Genomic DNA, 18,457 nt, shown 5'->3' with positions numbered 1-18,457 from the left:
TCAAAGTCCTACACCGGGGAAAGCTCTTTTTTGAGCTCTCACCATGTGTCAAATTTACCATGGGACTGTCAGGAATTTCATACTTTGCTTCCAAAACAGCTAGAGAGCAGAAGGAGAGGAGAGATTGAGACTCTGTGTGTGTGTGTGTGTGTGGGTCTGAACCAAACCAAAAGGACACCTCTTTTTTTTCTGCTTCTTTTTTTTTTGGAGTCTTTTCACCCAGGTTTTCATTCAGCTGGAGTGGCGTGTGTAAGATGTTTGGGGGTTATGGTTGCATGGTGTGGTGCAGCGATCGAGGAAATACCTAAGAGGAGAGGCCTGTGGACACTGAGATAGGATTATGTGCTGGAGGACGATAGCACTCAATTTTGGATTCTGGTTGTGGATGGTGAGTATGGACCCCCTACGAGCTTCAGGCCCGGCCGAGGAGGCTTTATGTTGGGGTGGACGAGCCTGGGCTGCTGGAAACTTCAGCTGTGTGGGTAAGTGCATCTGAGGTCTTCCTAAATGTTGAGGATTGTAATGTTAAATGTGTTTACGGGTGTGATTTTGCCAAGTAGGGTGCGATTCTGGATTTCATTTCATGTTATATGTTAATCCTTTCCCAGTACTGGGTTGCAGCTGGAAGTGCATCCTCTATGTAAAACATATGCTGGATAAGTTGGCGGTTCATTCCGCTGTGGTGACCCCTGATGAATAAAGGGATTAAGCTGAAGGAATTGAATGAATGTACTATGTTAATCCTGGAACATCATTCCTGTTCGAAAATGTAATCCACACCTGAACTCAATCCCCAAACTAACTGTAAATTATTCCCAAAATCAAGGGGGATTAATAGTTGGATATAGTTGGTAAACAAAAAGCTTATTGAATGGCCTTTCCCTGCCTCTACCACTAAACCCAACCTGTGGCAAAATCTAAATGTCCAAAGCCCCTATTAAGTATTATAGTACTATTTTTAAGCATTTTGAATTATGAGGACAGGACATGTCCTCATAAACCAGCTTACATTTTCTTTTTTTTCTAGTTTTTTTTCTTGATATAACATACAATACCATACAAATATATAAAATGTGTACAAATTCTTCACAATTTATAAATTTGTTAATCAATTTAGAAAATAAATAAATAATTTTACAACCACTAACAAAAGTATAAAAATACTAAAAATAATAGTACAGAGCATAACAGGATAGATACATTCATATTTCAAGTGAGGAAATGAAAATCTCTCATAAATCTATTTCCTTGTAATCGCCATTCATTTTGGCCATTGTTTTCTCATATGATACATTCTCAATCATGGATTCCATCCATCAGTTAAGTGTAGGGCATTGAATATCTCTCCAAAATCTCAGTATTATACGTGCTGCTGTAGTAATGCCCATAGTTATAAGGGTGAACTCATCATTTGTAATATGTGGAACCTCAGTTTTATCACTTAAAAGGCATATCCTGGGTGAGAGAGGGATATTAAATGCCAGAAAGCTACCTAATTGTCTTAACACAGATTCCCAAAAGGCTTGAATCTTTGTACATTGCCATAATGCATGAAAGGATGTACCAATCTCCTGTTTACATTTCCAGCAATTATTATCATCTAAGCATCCCATTCTAAAAAGTCACACTGGAGTGTAATAATACCTATCAAGCATCTTATACTGTATAAGTTTACCTCTTGCTTCTTTTATATATTTTCCACTGTGAGAAAGAATTCTATCCCAGGTATCTTTATCTATATCACTACTGATATCTTTTTGCCAAATCAGTCTTATATTTTCACAGTTTTTATCATTAATCTTTGAACTATATTTGTAAAACGTAGATACTTTTTGAAGCTGTTTTGGGAATTTGTACAATTTTTCCAACATATTTCTTTTGTGTTACTTGGGGACCTTTGTTTCAAAACAGTGTCTGATTTGTAAGTATTTCCAAAAATGATCTTTTCCTTCTAATTTAAACTTTTTTTTTCAAATCATCAAAAGATATTAGTTTACCTTTGTTAAATAAATCATTTAAAGTATGTATACCACTTCTAAGCCAACGACCCCAAAATAAGGGCTTTTTTCCAATTTTGACAAAGTTATTACTCCATATTGAGGAATAGTATTGAGATAAGTGAGAGATTTGGCATTTCTTATGAGCCATTTTCCAGACTTCTTTAGAATAAAGCAGTATTGGGTTGCATTGGTTTTTAAAGCTTCTATCTGTAATTTGTGATAGAGCCTCTAATGGTCGGAAGGGGAAGGTGAGTTGCCTTTCTATTAATACCCAGTCTATTTCAGTATCCAAATTCTCTTCCCCCCCAATGCTTTGCAAGTTTTGTCCTTTTTAAATGCTATTTTCTAAAGTTTTACATTTTATAATGCTAACCACCCCCCCCCCCCCTTTTTTTTTTTCTCTGGGTAGAAATACTTTATTAATCCCAATTCTAGGTTTTTACCTTCCCATAAAAAATTCTCAATCAGAGTATTAACCTTTTTATTTATTTGAATATGCATAGTCAAAGGGACCATTCCTGACATATAATTAAACTGAGGTACTATGACCATCTTAATTAAATTTATCTTTCCCCATAAAGTTAGGGTGAGTTTTTTCCAGCTGTCCAATTTTGCCTGTATTCTTTGCAATAAAGGCGCCATATTTAAGTTTAGTATGTCCTCTAAATTTGGGCTCAGTTAAATACCCAGGTATCTAATTTCTTTTAGCATCCATTTAAATTCAAATGTACTAACTGAGGATGAGAAGCATGTTCCTGAAATTGGCATGGCCTCTGATTTATCAGCTAACATTTTAATTGTACACTTGTTAACCACGTAAAACTAGAACACACACAGACACGCACAGATTTGGGCAAAAAGAAACGTATTTTAAAAATAAAATACTAAATACCTTAATTTTAGGAGTATAAAATACATAAAAAAAATATAGCAAAATAAAATACAGTATTTTGTATTTTAAAATTACTACAAAATACTTTTACAAAGGAGCATTTCTTTACTAATCTTCCATTATCAGACCTATTAGATCAATCCCTTCCCCATTAAACTGACTTAGTGAGTAAACAATCTTTGATAGCGAATGTGGCCAGTATAATTGCCATCATCTCTGTACAATAATTAGTCAGCCTCTTAATATTTTAACAGGGTTTTAAATAAAGAGTTAATTTAAATTGTTTGTTTACAGAGTTTTTCAGAAATCTATTTGTTTTGCTATTGAACTCTTCAATACTCAATGTAAAAAACTGTATTAGGAGTTTTTGATTATTAAATATTTGTGTTTCATATGTTGTGACATCTTAAGGCTTACATATTTCCTCTTCCTTAACTATGCAGTGGACCTACTGATCAACTACTGGCATTTGAAACAGCCAATGAAGTATTGTAGGAATCGCCACTTTAGGACTTACTTTTATGTTGTTTGTTTTAACGACAAACGTTTGGCATCAGCAATCCATCCAAAACTACTATTATTTGTACAGTATAAATTTAAATGGAGGAGTCAATATCATCCGAAACACCAATCAGAGGGTGCATTTATATGATGTAGATTAATGTAGATTTCTTAAAAGGATTTGAAATACAAAAATACAAGACTCTAAAGTATCTTGATACAAAATATTAAGCCATGTTCATCAGTCCTGTCAAATACAAATTACAAAATACTGTTTTTAATCAATCAATTTTTTTATTTTAATCATCAATACTGTCCATCCCTGGCGACACACACTAAAACTGTCTCAAAAATCTATAACAGAATTTCTCAGTTGCTCTAATATTGATCAGGGAACTCTTAAAATCCAAAACTGAGATAACATGTTTACATCTATAAGCTCAAAAACCTCGAATGAGATTTAAGATATATGAAAAGAGAAGATTTGCAAAACTTATCAAAATGTACATGCTCATTGCAGGCTCAGTAGTCACATTTACTGTTCAATTTAATGGACAGGAAAAAGCTTTAAAAAAAAATGTTTCCCAAAGCCATGAATTTTAGCAATACGATGATGAGCACATGAACTTTGAACATGTTTAGGGCAAATTGCTATTTAAAAAGATGGTCATTTGATGTCTATTAAGAGATAAGATCTTATTAAGAGACAAAAAATTATAAGAACTACACATTAGTTTTGCTGGTAAGAAAAATAATTTGACCCTCATATCATGAATCATAATCATAACATTTACTGAATATGCAGATGAATATAATTCTCTTAAATAACTATTACATGACAGAGTATTTTGAATATGAATAAAAAAAGATGTAATGTTATCATATATTACTGTAACATACTCATAAATGCTGTTGGTAATTAATGTCCATTGATCGTGCATCTCCATATTTTTCATTATTTTTCTCATCTCACCCAAGCAACATGTCTGTGTGTTCATGTAATGCTTCACAATGGTGTGTGTGCGTTGCTAGGATACAGTTGCTTTAGTTCTCCAGGCATCTGTGAGATGGATGTGTGAGTCTCTCCCCATTAAAGCATGAAAAGACCCGTCACAAAGCCACACCAATTCACATCGCCAGTGACATTATAGCTGATAACACGGCTAGGGCAAAAAGGGAAAATAATTAGCAATTTTATGAGCATGGAAGAATGCATTTGTTAGCTGACAGGACTCGTTTATCAAACAGCATTGGTTTAGGGTCTCACCATCAGGTTTCATGGAGGTTTCATGTTAATGCTATTTGATTTCATTTTGTGAATACAGCCTCTGCCATGCAATTAAATCAGCGTAAAGCTTTCTTCCTCAAAACAATGTATTGCACTTCTTCTATTATATGAAATTAGAGAACTTACAAAGTGTGAGATTCAGTTAAATATTTAATACTTCAGAATGAACATTTTATAAGTATAACATTTCTGCTGAAATCTGTTTATTGCATTGCCACAAACACACAATGTTTATGAACATCAAACCTTTTTTAATAACTGAAGAGTTCAGATGCAAAAACCTCTTAATGCCATCTGAAATGTTTTCCTAAAATGAGCATTTTTCTCAGCCTCCTATGGTTGTTTAGTTATTTCACTTGAAAGGCAATGAAAAAGCTTATTTGTAACTATAAAAGTATTGCACTTCTTCTGAAATGACTGAGCCTACACACAGAAGTCAGAGAAAATGCAGATTTTAGAAGAAAATATCAAATGGCTTTTAGAGGTTTTTGCATCCAAACTTTAAAATTGCAGATGAACATCTGAAAATAAAAGTAGAAGTTATGATTAATATGTGTTCAATATAACAAAAACACAAATCAAAATATATTTAAAAAAAGAATTATGAATTCTAATTCTCTCACTTTCTACGAAAAATGTAAAAAGATATAATTAGTATGGTAATATAATAATTATATGAAGAGTTTAGATGCAAAAACCTCTAAATGCCGTCTCAAATTTTCCTCTAAAATTAGTATTCTTATCAGTCTCCTGTGTGTATGTTCAGTAACATCACTTTTATGACAAAGAATAAGTCCTTGGTCTTTACAGTAAAATATCTCAACATAAACAAAGGAGGCTGAGAAAAACGTTCATTTTTGATGGAAATTTTAGATGATACAAGGTTTTTGCATCTGAACTCTTCATATTTACTATTACATAATCATTATATTTGGAACAACAAAAATAATTATTTTATAGACATTTAAAGGCTTAACTAGGTTAATTAGGTTAACTAGGCAGGTTAGGATTATTAGGCAAGATATTGTATAATGATGGTTTGCTCTGTAGACTATCCAACAAAAAATATAGCTTAAAGGGGCTAATAATTTGGAGTCTAATTTTATGTTTTATTTTCCGAAACAACGTTTCTATCAACCAACCAATCAAGTGTTAGCAACCACGCCCACAATTTAAAGGACTTTGTGACTGGCTGACAGAAATCGTACTCCAGGAAAAATAAAATATTGTCTGTAAAGCTGGTTTGTCAAATAGCCTACCGTGTTTTATGGTCTAATAAGTAGTCAGCTCAACTATATTTTCATTAATTTTTGGAATGCAGTTTAATTAAAGTTGTTTTTAAGAATCAGTTTGATTTGAATTGAGTTTTTTGTCTATTTGACAGTTTATCAAAGATTATCATTATTATTTTTTAAGAACCTGAGCCATATCTATTACTCGGAATCGGAAATAGCATTCAGAGAATGAACCTCGACGGAGGGGACCGGAGAAGAATCATTTCCAGGGTGGGAAGGTCCATATTGTTGGACCTTCACTTAAGCGAGTGGACGATGTTTTGGGCGGACACCCAAAAGGGACAAGTCAGCAGAGCAGGACTGGATGGAACAAGAAGACAGGTACATATCTACTTGTGTTACGTATGTGTGTGAGTGTGTATGTGTGTATGCATGTATTCAATATTTTTGTTTTTAATGAAGTATGATGACCCCTGCTGGTGTTTAATTTGCATCATTTATGCTTCATTTTAAGACCACACCCTTTCTTTCAAATATTTTGTTCTCATATGGGAGAACAAGTGTATAATAGGTCCAAGGTAGGCTAATATGGTAGATTGTGTTTAAAAGAGCTTTATTTAAAGTTTAGAGCCCCTTAATGCAGTTTCTCTGTCCTTCTTCCAGAAGCTTCTGTCCTCAGTGAAGGGAATCACTGGTCTGGCTGTGGACTGGATTGAAAACTCAGTCCTCTGGAGCAATGCAGATGAAGGAACAATACAGAGAATGGACACAGATGGCAGGAACGACAGGGTTGTCTTGAGAAATCTGTCTCAGCCCAGAGGTGTTGTTGTTGATCCAAATGAAAGGTAAGGGTAATTTAAATCTTTAAGAAAAAGAAAAAATGCAATTTGCAAGCCTTCATTTAATTTGGAACTAAAAAAAAAAAAAAATAATAATAATAATAATAATAGAAGACCACTTGAAAATTCTCTGGATTTTATATGCTTAGTTTTGAATAAAATATATATATTTTAGGACATCTATAAAATATAACAAATGTAGAAAAAAGTTATAATAAAGATGTCTACATCAAAGTACATGGACTTCAATGCTGGCAATAAAAAAAGAGTTGTCATCACTTTGAGACATGGCCTGTGGTGCAGTAGGTCAGACGTGTAACCCACAACAACATGTTTGACATTTTTTACTCTGTTCTCTCAGTTTGTTGAGTGTAAGGTGGAATCAGGATGACTAAAGGCTTTGTCATTTTCACAGTTCTTCTCATGAGTGTGTTACTCCACTCCTAGTTTGCTCTCTAGCTATAAATGCTGGAGCTTTCAGATGGTCACATTCTTCGAACATGGCTGACACATAAGTGTAGATCTGACCGAGTGTCTCAAACAGCACAAGATAGATGAACACTGCTCAGACTGCACTGGTCTGTGAAGAGAAAATCAAGCTTGAGTTTAAACAGCAGCCACTTTAGTTTTAGTATAAATATATCAGTGTTAGGATATATTCCTTGAGGGATCATCACAAAATTTTATTTGTTTGTTTAATTCAGCCAATATAAACTGTTACCTTAAAAAAAGTAGTGAATTTTTTTTTCAGTGTAGAAAACAAACATCTGTACTCAGTTTTACATGTTTTTGGTCAGTTTTAATGGGCTTGTTTTACTTATTTACTTATTCAGCAAGAAATATTGAAATAAGAATATTGAAATAAAGTGTACAGTAAATAACAGTGCAGATATTTATAATATTAAAAAGCTTTCTATTTCAAATAAATGCATTTCTATTAACTGGGTATATATACATACGTATACATTCACAACACACAGACACATAAATACACACAACATATGTGTCTTTAAGTTTATATTTAAGGTTTAAGGTTTAACAACTTTATTAATCCTACCAGGGGCAATTAGATTAGGGTAATAGCTTTTCATGATTCAACAAACACATAAGGAGACAAATCACTTACAAACAGTGTTAAAAAAAAAAAAAAAATCCAGCATGCTTCATGTATAACTTTATAAATAGTTGAAAAAAAAAAAAACCTAGGTAAAACACATATATTAGAAATGTAAATTTAAAACTTGCTAAAATGTAATGTTGTAAAGCCTTACTGCCTCTGGGACAAATGTAAATTTATATCTGTTGGAAGAGCATTTAATGCTTCTTAACCTTCTTCCAGAGGGCAACAGAACAAAAAAAGGCTTCAGAGGATGGGAGTCGTCTCTTATCACACTTTGAGTTTTCCTTAATACTTGCTGTTCATGTAACTCTGCTAGACTCCTCAGAGGTAAACCAATAATCTTGGAGCAAGTCTTGACTAAATTTTGCAGTCGATTTTTCTCTCTAACGGAAAGTGAAGAGAACCAGCATAAAAAGGAAAAGCTTAATAAACTCTCGATATAGGTGGTATAAAATGTTCTCAGTATGCGTTTTTCTACACAGAAAGAGTTCAGTTTTCTAAGAACATGCATTCTCTGATGCACGTTCTTAGCAACAGCTTCTGAATTCTGCTGGAACTCTAATTAGGTTTAAATATTGTACCAAGATAATATGTATTATATTTAATACACAATAATGCTTATATCTATATGTAATATAGTACAATTAATATTCTTTTTACATTTGTTTTGATTCCATTGTTGTGCAAGGAAATATTTTCTCGAAATGAATCCTTTAAAATCTTGGCGAGTAATTTTACAGTAACAGTGATGAATGAACTTTTTTCCAGATATATTTTCTGGTTGTCAGATGGGAAGACTCCCAGCATCCAGCGATCAGACATGACAGGCGAAAAGATGAGCACAGTGCTGAAGGTAGCGGTCAGACTCAAGGTTCTGGCTGTTGACCACCGGGACAGGAGACTTTTCTGGGTTCAGCAAGGCCAAGGAGAACACACTGCGATGGGCTCCTGCAACTATGATGGAAACATTATCAACGTCTTTAATCAGCAATTCAGGTATAACAGAGATCTTTAAATCATATGCAGAAATGCAAAAATGTTTACGTAATTAAAAATTATGCAAAAATGTTTAGAATTTAGAATGTGATGATTGACCAATCAGAGTCAAGTATTACGGTCATGAATGTTATTTTTAATTTAAGTATTAAATAATGGTTATCTTAATGTAAAAATTATTCATTTAAATTTAGAATCCTATCTACGGATACAATCAATTTTAAACAGCAAATTTTAAGCAATATTTCGTGCCTGTTTTATATTTGTACTGTCTATTATCATTGTCATTATCCTTTAAATGTGAAGATGGAAGTGTTTTTGTGAATTAAATGTCCTCTGCGCTCTACTTTTAGATCTCAATCTCCAAGAATGACGATTTTTTTGGATTATGTGTATCTGTCGGACTCAATGTCAAAAACTATAACGCGAGTGAACAAGCACACAGGGGGTCGACAGGAAAATGTCAGTTCTGAAAGGATGCCACAAGCCCCTGCTGATGTTAAAGTGGTACATCCCATCAATCAGCCAGTATCAGTAATCAGCCAGTGGAAACTTCAACTCCTTTTACTCCAGGTTAGTGATATGATTATGCATAATACCTTGAATAGGTATTTTTAATAATTTGTATCAGTTATTTATGGTGCTCATATTATTTCACTCTTCTACTATCTATATCTTTGTCATTCATGTAATAATTTACTTACAGTGAGCATTAAATGACAGCAGTGTAAATCTTCATTGGCCTTGTTTAATTAAGCCTCCACTGCTAATATAGTATCTATAAAAAAATCAATTAGCTGATACATTTTTATAATATTTTTATATATTAGCCTTTTTTATATTGATTGCAATTAAATTATTAAAATGATTTTAAATCATTTTTTGAAGTATTCTGGAATAATTACAGTCAAATGATTATTTTTAGAGTTATTTATTAATTAATTATTTACAAAAAATATAAATGTATATTTAAAATAGCCATAAGTTGTTGATTTGGCAATAAACAAACAAGCAAAACTCAAATGAATATTACATACTAAAAATTGCAATTATTTTCATCCAAAATATGTAAACAAACATAAAAAAATCCAATTTCAATTACTACTAAATATTTAAATTCTGCATTAAAGGGCACATAGTTTACCCCTTTTTTAAGATTTAATATTAATATTATGGTTCTGCGTGTGCCAGTTTAGGTTCAGTTCAAAACACAATTCAGATTTTTTTATTATAATGTGTTAAAAAGTGTCATTTTGGGGGCGTGTACACAGCTCGCTGTTTTAGGGGTGTGTTGCTTCACAGGAAAATTTGTTTCGACTTTCTGCCCAACTTAACAAGAGGGCAGAGCCAAGAGTTCCCCCGTTTTATGTATGGCAACAGACAGGCAGACAAAGAGAAGCAAAATGAGTGAGAGGACCAGCATTCAGCTGTACATGTACGACGCGGACACAGACCAAGCAGAGACTACAAAATCATCTGTGTCTTTGTATAGTTTTACAGCCAACTGTGTGCTAGTTTAAAGTTCTGAGCTTGTACACCGAGACTAATAACCATGCACACTGAATTAACTTTGTCTGAGGCTATAACTAAAAGGTTTCACACACCAGATGCGCCACTCAGAGCCCCGACAAGGCACACCAGACATGCACATTCGCATGCTATTTAAAATGAAACTGTTCAGATGGTGCTCTTTGGTGTGGCAGAAATATAAAAAGTGTCCTAAATCGTGGCTGGGCGCCGAGGACTGCCGGCGACTTGCAGCGCCGGTGTGTGTACCCTGATAGAAACCTATGGTTAGAATTCTAAAATGCATGGCGTTGCGTGGTGTGTCGCAGAGCGGCGCTTCTGGTGTGCGACCTGCTCAAGTCAAGTTCGTTATTTTTCCATTGGAGGGACGCGCACGTGAGGCAACGAAAGGGAGCTTCTGTGACTGCGAGAAACGGCTGAAGTTTAAGGAAGACGCAATGAAAAGTACACATGTTTGCAAACCCACCTAAAGTTACAAACAATGGCGCCGATGAAAGCGATGATGTGGTAAATGTTGATCTTGTGTTGAGCCAATGAGCCTTACATCTAAAAATAGAGCAGGGGTGTTCCTTTGCTGACATCGCTTTGACTCACACGCTGAAAATGGCGGACGTAAAAACTACAAAATGAGGATATGGTAATGCGTGCCTGTCAATCAATATTAATACACTCCCACGTCAAGTTGCGGTCGATCTCAAAACCGCTCCAATTGGTCCACAAAAAAAAGGACTGGGTGTGTTTATATCACCCCAATATAATAATAATAATAAATAATAATAATACCTTACATTTATATAGCGCTTTACTGGGCACTCAAAGCGCTTTACACATAGGGGGGAATCTCATCATCCACCACCAGTGCGCAGCATCCAACTGGATGACGCGATGGCAGCCATTTTCCGCCAGACCGCACACCACACACCAGCTGATTGATGGAGAGGAGACAGAGTGATTAAGCCAATTATAATATGGGAATAATTAGGAGGTCATGACAGACAGAGGCCAGTGGGCAGATTTGGCCAGGATGCCGGGGTTAAACCCCTACTCTTTCTCGGAGGACATCCTGGGATTTTTAATGACCACAGAGTGCCAGGACCTCGGTTTAACGTCTGATCTGAAAGATGGTGCTCACTGAGCAGTATAGAGTCCCCTTCACTATACTGGGGCATTAGGACGCACACAGACCCCTGCTGCCCTCACTAACACCACTTCCGGCAGCAACCGAGCTTTCCCAAGTGGTTTCCCATCCAGGTACTGACCGGGCGCAGCCCTGCTTAGCTTCAGTGGGCGACCATGTGAAAGTTGCAGAGAGCTAGCTGCCGGCTGTGCACTATACCTACACATATGTCTGTCCAAACAGCTTGAAAAGTAGAATTTTCACTATAGGTTCGCTTTAAAAATTTAATAATCCCTCACTCATCTGACAAATGAAAAATAAAAATGTAATTAAAAAGAAATAATAATTAACATTTTTATTTAGCTATAATAATAATTTAGAATAATACTTGTAGCTCCCTAATGTATTATATTAAAACTGTAATTAATTGCTTTAATTACAGAGTATTTACATTCAAAATATCTAAAAATATATAATCAAACAATTATTCTAACAATTTACAACAATTATTATTTTTTATCTAAACATTTCACTCTTCTCTCCATGATCAGATTGTGCCAAACTGTAATAATAAGTCAGTTATCTTAAATATCAAAAAAATAGATCAAGATTATTGTGCATCACAGTATTGTGCATGGGATGAGATGCTGTTTGCTATTGTTCAGGCTGCAGTCGACACACAGGAGAGTGTGTGAAAGTGTGCTCCAGTCACACTGACACTGGTCTCTGCCGCTGCAAGGATGGTTTTGCCCTCAGTAAACATGGAAACATCTGTGAAGGTGCAGTCTCAGTTTCTCATTTAAGTCACAGTGTAAAAATCCATAGCTTTCATATTCATTTGTTCAAACCTCTCATTGTATTTAAGATATCAATGAATGTTCCCTATGGAATCACGGCTGCTCTCTGGGATGCGAGAACGTTCCGGGCTCTTACTTCTGCACCTGTCCTGAGGGTTACCTGTTACTGCCCGATTTAAAGACCTGCCAAGGTAGGACTGAAGAAAATGGAATGAATTATGAAACACTAGCGCTTCGGCATACAAACAGAAGTCATGGGTCAGCGAGAGAAATAAATCATTATAAATGGGGACATATCATATATAACTTATTTCATCTTTAAGTGCTCTAATTGGGTCCCTGCATCTATTAACCCAGAAAAAAATTAAAAAGGACAAGCCAGTAACTTTGTTTTGGTAAGCCTTTCTCTGCAAGCATGAGGAAAAATGAGCTGTTTAGATTTCTCTCCACTAATGATGTAAAAAGGGGATGTTATTATATATTAGTAGTGCTTAATTTGGACATTTACACACACAGATCTGCAATTTCTGTTTACTCTCTGTAGCAGCTGGAGATTCAAAATGTCTGTGCAAGACCAAAAAAAGCATTACAAATGTTCTGTTGTTGGATGAACCAATCAACATAAAAGCCTCCATAGACTTCTTACATCCGTGCGACTGAGGACTCAGTATATTACACAAGGTGAACTTAAGGCTGCAGTATACTTAAAAATTATTATTATTATTATTATTTGAGGCCAAAAAGAAGTTCAAAACAGCGGAGTGATAGCATACTGTTTTCTAACCTTCCGACACCACAAAGTGGCAGTACTCAGGATTATAAACGTACTCCTAAACACAACAACAATGGCAACTGTGAGACAATAACAAACAATAGTGAGACAATAGTTTAATATGAGGCAAACAGCCTTCTCCAATGAGAAGCACCACTGCGGCATGCTGTTCGTCATGGACTGAATGGAATCATGTTGAGAACTTTATCAAACTATGCGGTTGTACTTATCAACCAGTGTGTGACTCTTGAACATCTCTCAGTGCGTCATAGTACAGGTGTGGATACAGCTCTGCTACTCGCCCCTCCAGTCTATTCATGTTGCTAACTTAGTGTTATTGTGTTGAATTCCTGTCTGACTCTTAACTGTGTGGATGCAAAGCACGTCAAAGAAGGCAGAGTTCCAGGACACGCCCACTTATTGTGTAATTGCCACGCACCAACGGCCGCTCAAAGGTGTTTACAGGGTTCATACGGTCATGGAAAACCTGGAAAAGTCATGAAATTTTAACATGACATTTTCCAGGCCTGGAAAAGTTTTGGAAAAACAGATATCTGTATACTTGAATATGGGTTATTTACTTATTTTCTGTCCTTGGCCAATCACATACTCTCACATTATTAGTGCGGTGTAAACATTATCTAAATAAATTTTACATAGATATAAATATAAATTGAAATAGATTGTTGAGTGTTTTACGATATGCTGTAATAAATTTCAACATGCATTGTTTTTCTTTTAGCACGCATATGTAGACATTGCATGAAACATTAGGTCATGAAATTTACTTGAAAGTCTTGGAAAAACCATGGAAAAGTCATGGAATTTTTGTAGTAAAAATGTGTATGAACCCTGTGTTTAGGACCATAGTGAACTTCCCCACAAAGTTCGCTTTGGTGAGCTGTTTCGAATTGCCGAAACTAAATGTAATGTAATGTGTATTTATATAGCACATTTATTGTGTATGGCCATACATCCAAAAATGCTTCACAATCATGAGGGGGTTCTCTCTACACCACCACTAGTGTGACGGATGATGTGACGGCAGCCACAGGACAACGGCGCCAGTGTGCTCACCACACACCAGCTATACGGGTAGTGGAGAGACAGTGATAGAGCCAATTCGGTGGATGAGGATGATTGGAAGGCCATGATCAGTAAGGACCAACAGAGGAAAATTGCCCAGGACACCTGGGTTACACCCCTACTCTTTACAAGAAGTGCCATGGGATTTCTAATGACCACAGAGAGTCAGGACCACGGTTTAACGTCTTATCCGAAAGATGAAATCAAAGTGAACGTAATTTTTGCCAGATTTATTTCCAAATGACAACATTTCAATTCTTTTTTTGATTTTATTTGCAGTATATCGAGGCCTCCTGATAACAAGTGAGTGCACACTCATGGGCAAACAGAGAGTGCATCAGAAAATATGTTACTTAAACCAGATATCTGAGAAAGGCGAAAGTAAATAAATCTTGCTTTTAGGTAAGGTGCTGCATGCTGCGTCCATTGTGTGGCCCACTCATGTGGCATTATCGCAATGCGCATTCAGCCAAGCCTGTTTAAACTGCGTAGGTTATGTGTGTGCTGTATCAATCACAAAACTTTTAACTCATGCCACAGATGTCACCATAAGCGTACTCTCTCTCACACACACACACACACATGCTCTGAGTGGCATAATTTCCATCAAATTGTTTAAATAGCTGTCAAACAACACAGGCAACTTAGTATTTACTTTTAAAGCTTTGTTTAATTTCAATCAGGACTAAACATGACAGACTAAAATTATATACTAAATGAAAATCAGAGCAATTTTTTTTCTAAGTCAGGCTTTTAATGGTCCAATCTGATATACAGTGATCCCTTGTTATTCATGTGAGTTATGTTTTAAAAATAACCCATAATAGACAAAATCCACGAAGTAGTCAGCTTTATTTTTTACAATTAACATAGATGTTTTAAGGCTGTAAATCCCCTCACTACACACTTTATACACTTTTCTCAGACAGCCATTAACATTTTCACAGTTTTCTCTCTCTTAAAACCATTCGATCTTCATTTATTTATTCTGTGTTGGCGCCCTATATTCATGTAACTTCTACCCTTAGCATGTGCAGAAGTCTAACTTTTTGTGTGATGGTTAGCATCTTCCTCTGCCTTTTGCACGTTACCGCAGGTGCCTTTGGTGCAGAGTATTTTGTCGACATTATGGGGAGAAAACTTCCACACATACAGTACAGCACTTCAGAGTCACACTGCTAGCAATCAAAGATGCACATTTGGCAAGCTGAATGCATTCTGTACTGTACATGAGACATGGCACGGAGGAGATTGATTGACAATGGTCTACAGCCAATCAGGACGCAGAACACAATGCACTAATCAGGACACAGAACACAATGCAATAATCAGGACGCAGAACACAATGTGCTGTAGAAAAAAAGCATATCAAATTGCACTAAAAACTTTGGAGAATGCAAAGGAAATATATTTACATAATAGTATATAAGACTGGTATAGACTAGAATGCATATACATATCATTTATTAATTAAATAATATTTTAAATAATAAAAATTTTGAGAAAAGATGCTGTAAAGTCAGTTATTTTAGTTAGCAAGAAATCTGAAATTTTTTCTGCAATCTAGAAGTGGTCACCTCTTCTCCTTTATCATTGTTTATCATTGTTTTGAATGTAATGCTGCACTCTGATGTTGGTAATTCCTGCCATTTTGTCTGTGTAAGATTCTCTTGTTTGTTGTTTCTGAAGTGTCAGAACAGTGTGTAAAGTCTCTGCCCTCTTTTGGAAAGCAGCTCATTTGCATTTAAAGGGCCACACACAAACATTCCCAAATGGTGTAAACTCAACAAGCTATAATAAATAACCAGTGGTATATTTTAAACTGAAACTTTTTTAAGATTAAAATGTTAAATTTATTTAAAATCTTATGACCAAGGGCATAAATGTCTCCTTTAAAGAAAAATGCTAGAAAGAGACAGACTCCATTGTTTGTGGTGTATTTGTGCAGTGAGGCAGAGGCAGACAGCGCAGCGCGATAAGATAATGAGGTGACATCAGTAATAAGGAACATATTTAGTCAGCAGCTTTGCCTGGCTAAGCAGGTCAAGAGCAAAGCAACAGCGAGATTAACCCTCGCTACAGTTCTCACACCTGGAGACACTTACACACACACACGCAATCAAGTTTGTCGTCATGTTTTCTGACTGTCAAAATGATTCGTGATGGGGATATAAGTAGAAAGGAAGACAGATAATCATAAAATAAATTATGCAATAGCTTATTATTTATTTTTGATAATGAGTAATGAATAAATTGGTTTGTGTACAATTAATTCAAGTCTATTTAGTTTTCATTTTTGTTTTTACAGATTTCCAGATTCCATAATTTATCAAAAAATATATTTTTACCTTTAAAATATAGAAGAACGCCCTTAAAATACATTATTGTTACTACAAGATGTACATTGTGCAGTCATATGCGATACAATGAATACTTTACTTATTCATTAATTTTCATGCGGCTTAGTCTGATTTACCAGAGGTCGCCACGGTGGATTGAACTTCCAACTATTCCAGCATATGTTTTAGGCAGCGGATGCCCTCCAGCCACAACCCAGTACTGGAAAGAATCCACACACTCTCGCATTCACACACACACTCATACACTACAGCCAATTTAGTTCATTCAATTCACTTATAGTACATGTCTTTGGATTGTGGGGGAAACCGGAGCACCCAGAGAAAACACGTGAACACAGGGAAAGCGTGCAGACTCCACACAGACATGCCAACTGGCCCAGCTGGGATTTGAACCAGCGACTTTCTTGCAGTAAGGCGAAAGTGCTAACCACTAGCCACTGAGGTTACATGCTGACTGATTGACAGGGCAGCGTGATGCACGTAGCTTTCAGTTATGATGAACACAGTTTCCATAATTATACTTTATAGATAAAGGTCTATGGTTCTGCATACAATGACTTTATCTTGCTGGAGTTTATAGCCGTTTTACTTTACTTCAGGATGCATCAATGCAGTTCTGCAGGTCTATCGGAGACATTCATAAATATTCCTAGCAAATCTAATAAATGTTGGAGACACACTCGTTACATAAACGCACTAAATCGCACTTCAGCAGCGTTTTTTTGAGAGCGCACAAGAAAATTTGCGCTTGAGCAGCGTATATTTGAGGGCGTGCAAGAAGTTTTGTCCACGAAAAGAGGAAATCGGTGTGCAAGCGAAGAGTTTCGCATGCTTGTATTACATGAATGAATTCTTGTCGTGGAATATGACAAAACACCATAGGTACTTGGAAGATCTGTGTGAAAGGAACATCACAGCTGGAAAAAATCCTAGAGGAAACACTGTAACTTAAAATAAATTTGTTGTTGAAACTAAAACGTTTTTATCTTTACTTTAGGTGTACTGTACCTACAGTATTTAAGAACTATCTAATTAACTAATTCCATTTTACACCCTTTATTTTCTGCATTGCAGAAATCATGGTTGCTTTGTAATTAGTGTCACCAGTGTGTATTGCATGAACTGCAGCCAACACTTATTGCTCATGCTTGCACACATAACATATGAGAGACTGAATGTGATTCACAGCCCAGATATACTTACAGCAGTTATATTTGTTTAAAAGCAAAGCAAATGCCACCAACTTTGCTGAGAATGACATTTAGATGAACATATAAACATGTACAGCCTTCTTTCCTCTCAATAACACAATTAAATGACAGCAATGAGAAAACGGCAGTTAAGAAAGCATCTGATCACAGTGGTTTGGACATATTTGCAGAAGCTCTGTAATTCACCAGCATCATGTCAACAGATGAGGTTATTCAAATTACACTAATATGAGAGTTTTATTATAAAGTATTTTATTTAAGACTCAACAGATCTGGCTATGTGAGCATATAGTTAAATAATTAAACACTTTTTTGTATGACACTTTGACTGTACCAAACACTGAAATTTTGGGACAGTGACAGCCCTACTTTGACATTACAGTGCACCATAGTCTTTCAGCATTACCCTAAACTAGTTTGTTTCTTGTGTCATATATAATTGAAGAGAGGTTATTAGGAGCATGTGTAAACATCAGATGCATTTGATGTTGCTGTCAAAAACATACTGAGTCCTTCCTATAAAATCAGTGTATAGCCTTTCATAAATAATGTTGAAGGTCTAATTTTTTAAGCTTCATTACATATATTTATTATATTTCTAAAAATAATGCAAATAATGCACAAAACATGTAAATGTACACAACAAAATTATTCTTTTAAGATGAATTCGAGAGTAAAATGTGATGTAATCCTAACTAATGCTTCACTCCGAGACC

At 35.4% G+C, this 18,457-nt stretch overlaps 1 protein-coding gene across 1 annotated transcript in view; it reads left to right on the top strand.

The window, feature by feature from the left end:
• Nucleotides 1–18,457, top strand: part of egf (epidermal growth factor) — a 44,472-nt gene continuing 26,015 nt past the window's right edge. Inside the window, 8 exon segments of the mRNA XM_056472176.1 lie at nt 1–482; nt 6,098–6,297; nt 6,580–6,761; nt 8,644–8,871; nt 9,225–9,420; nt 9,423–9,444; nt 12,181–12,294; nt 12,381–12,503. Of these exon segments, the coding sequence (XP_056328151.1) occupies nt 341–482; nt 6,098–6,297; nt 6,580–6,761; nt 8,644–8,871; nt 9,225–9,420; nt 9,423–9,444; nt 12,181–12,294; nt 12,381–12,503 (1,207 nt within the window). The 5' untranslated portion in view covers nt 1–340.

This window comes from Danio aesculapii, chromosome 14 (assembly GCF_903798145.1).
Source record: "Danio aesculapii chromosome 14, fDanAes4.1, whole genome shotgun sequence".
Lineage (NCBI taxonomy): Eukaryota > Metazoa > Chordata > Actinopteri > Cypriniformes > Danionidae > Danio > Danio aesculapii.
Note: the sequence above shows the minus strand (reverse complement) of the source record. Positions and strands in the feature narration are given on the sequence as shown.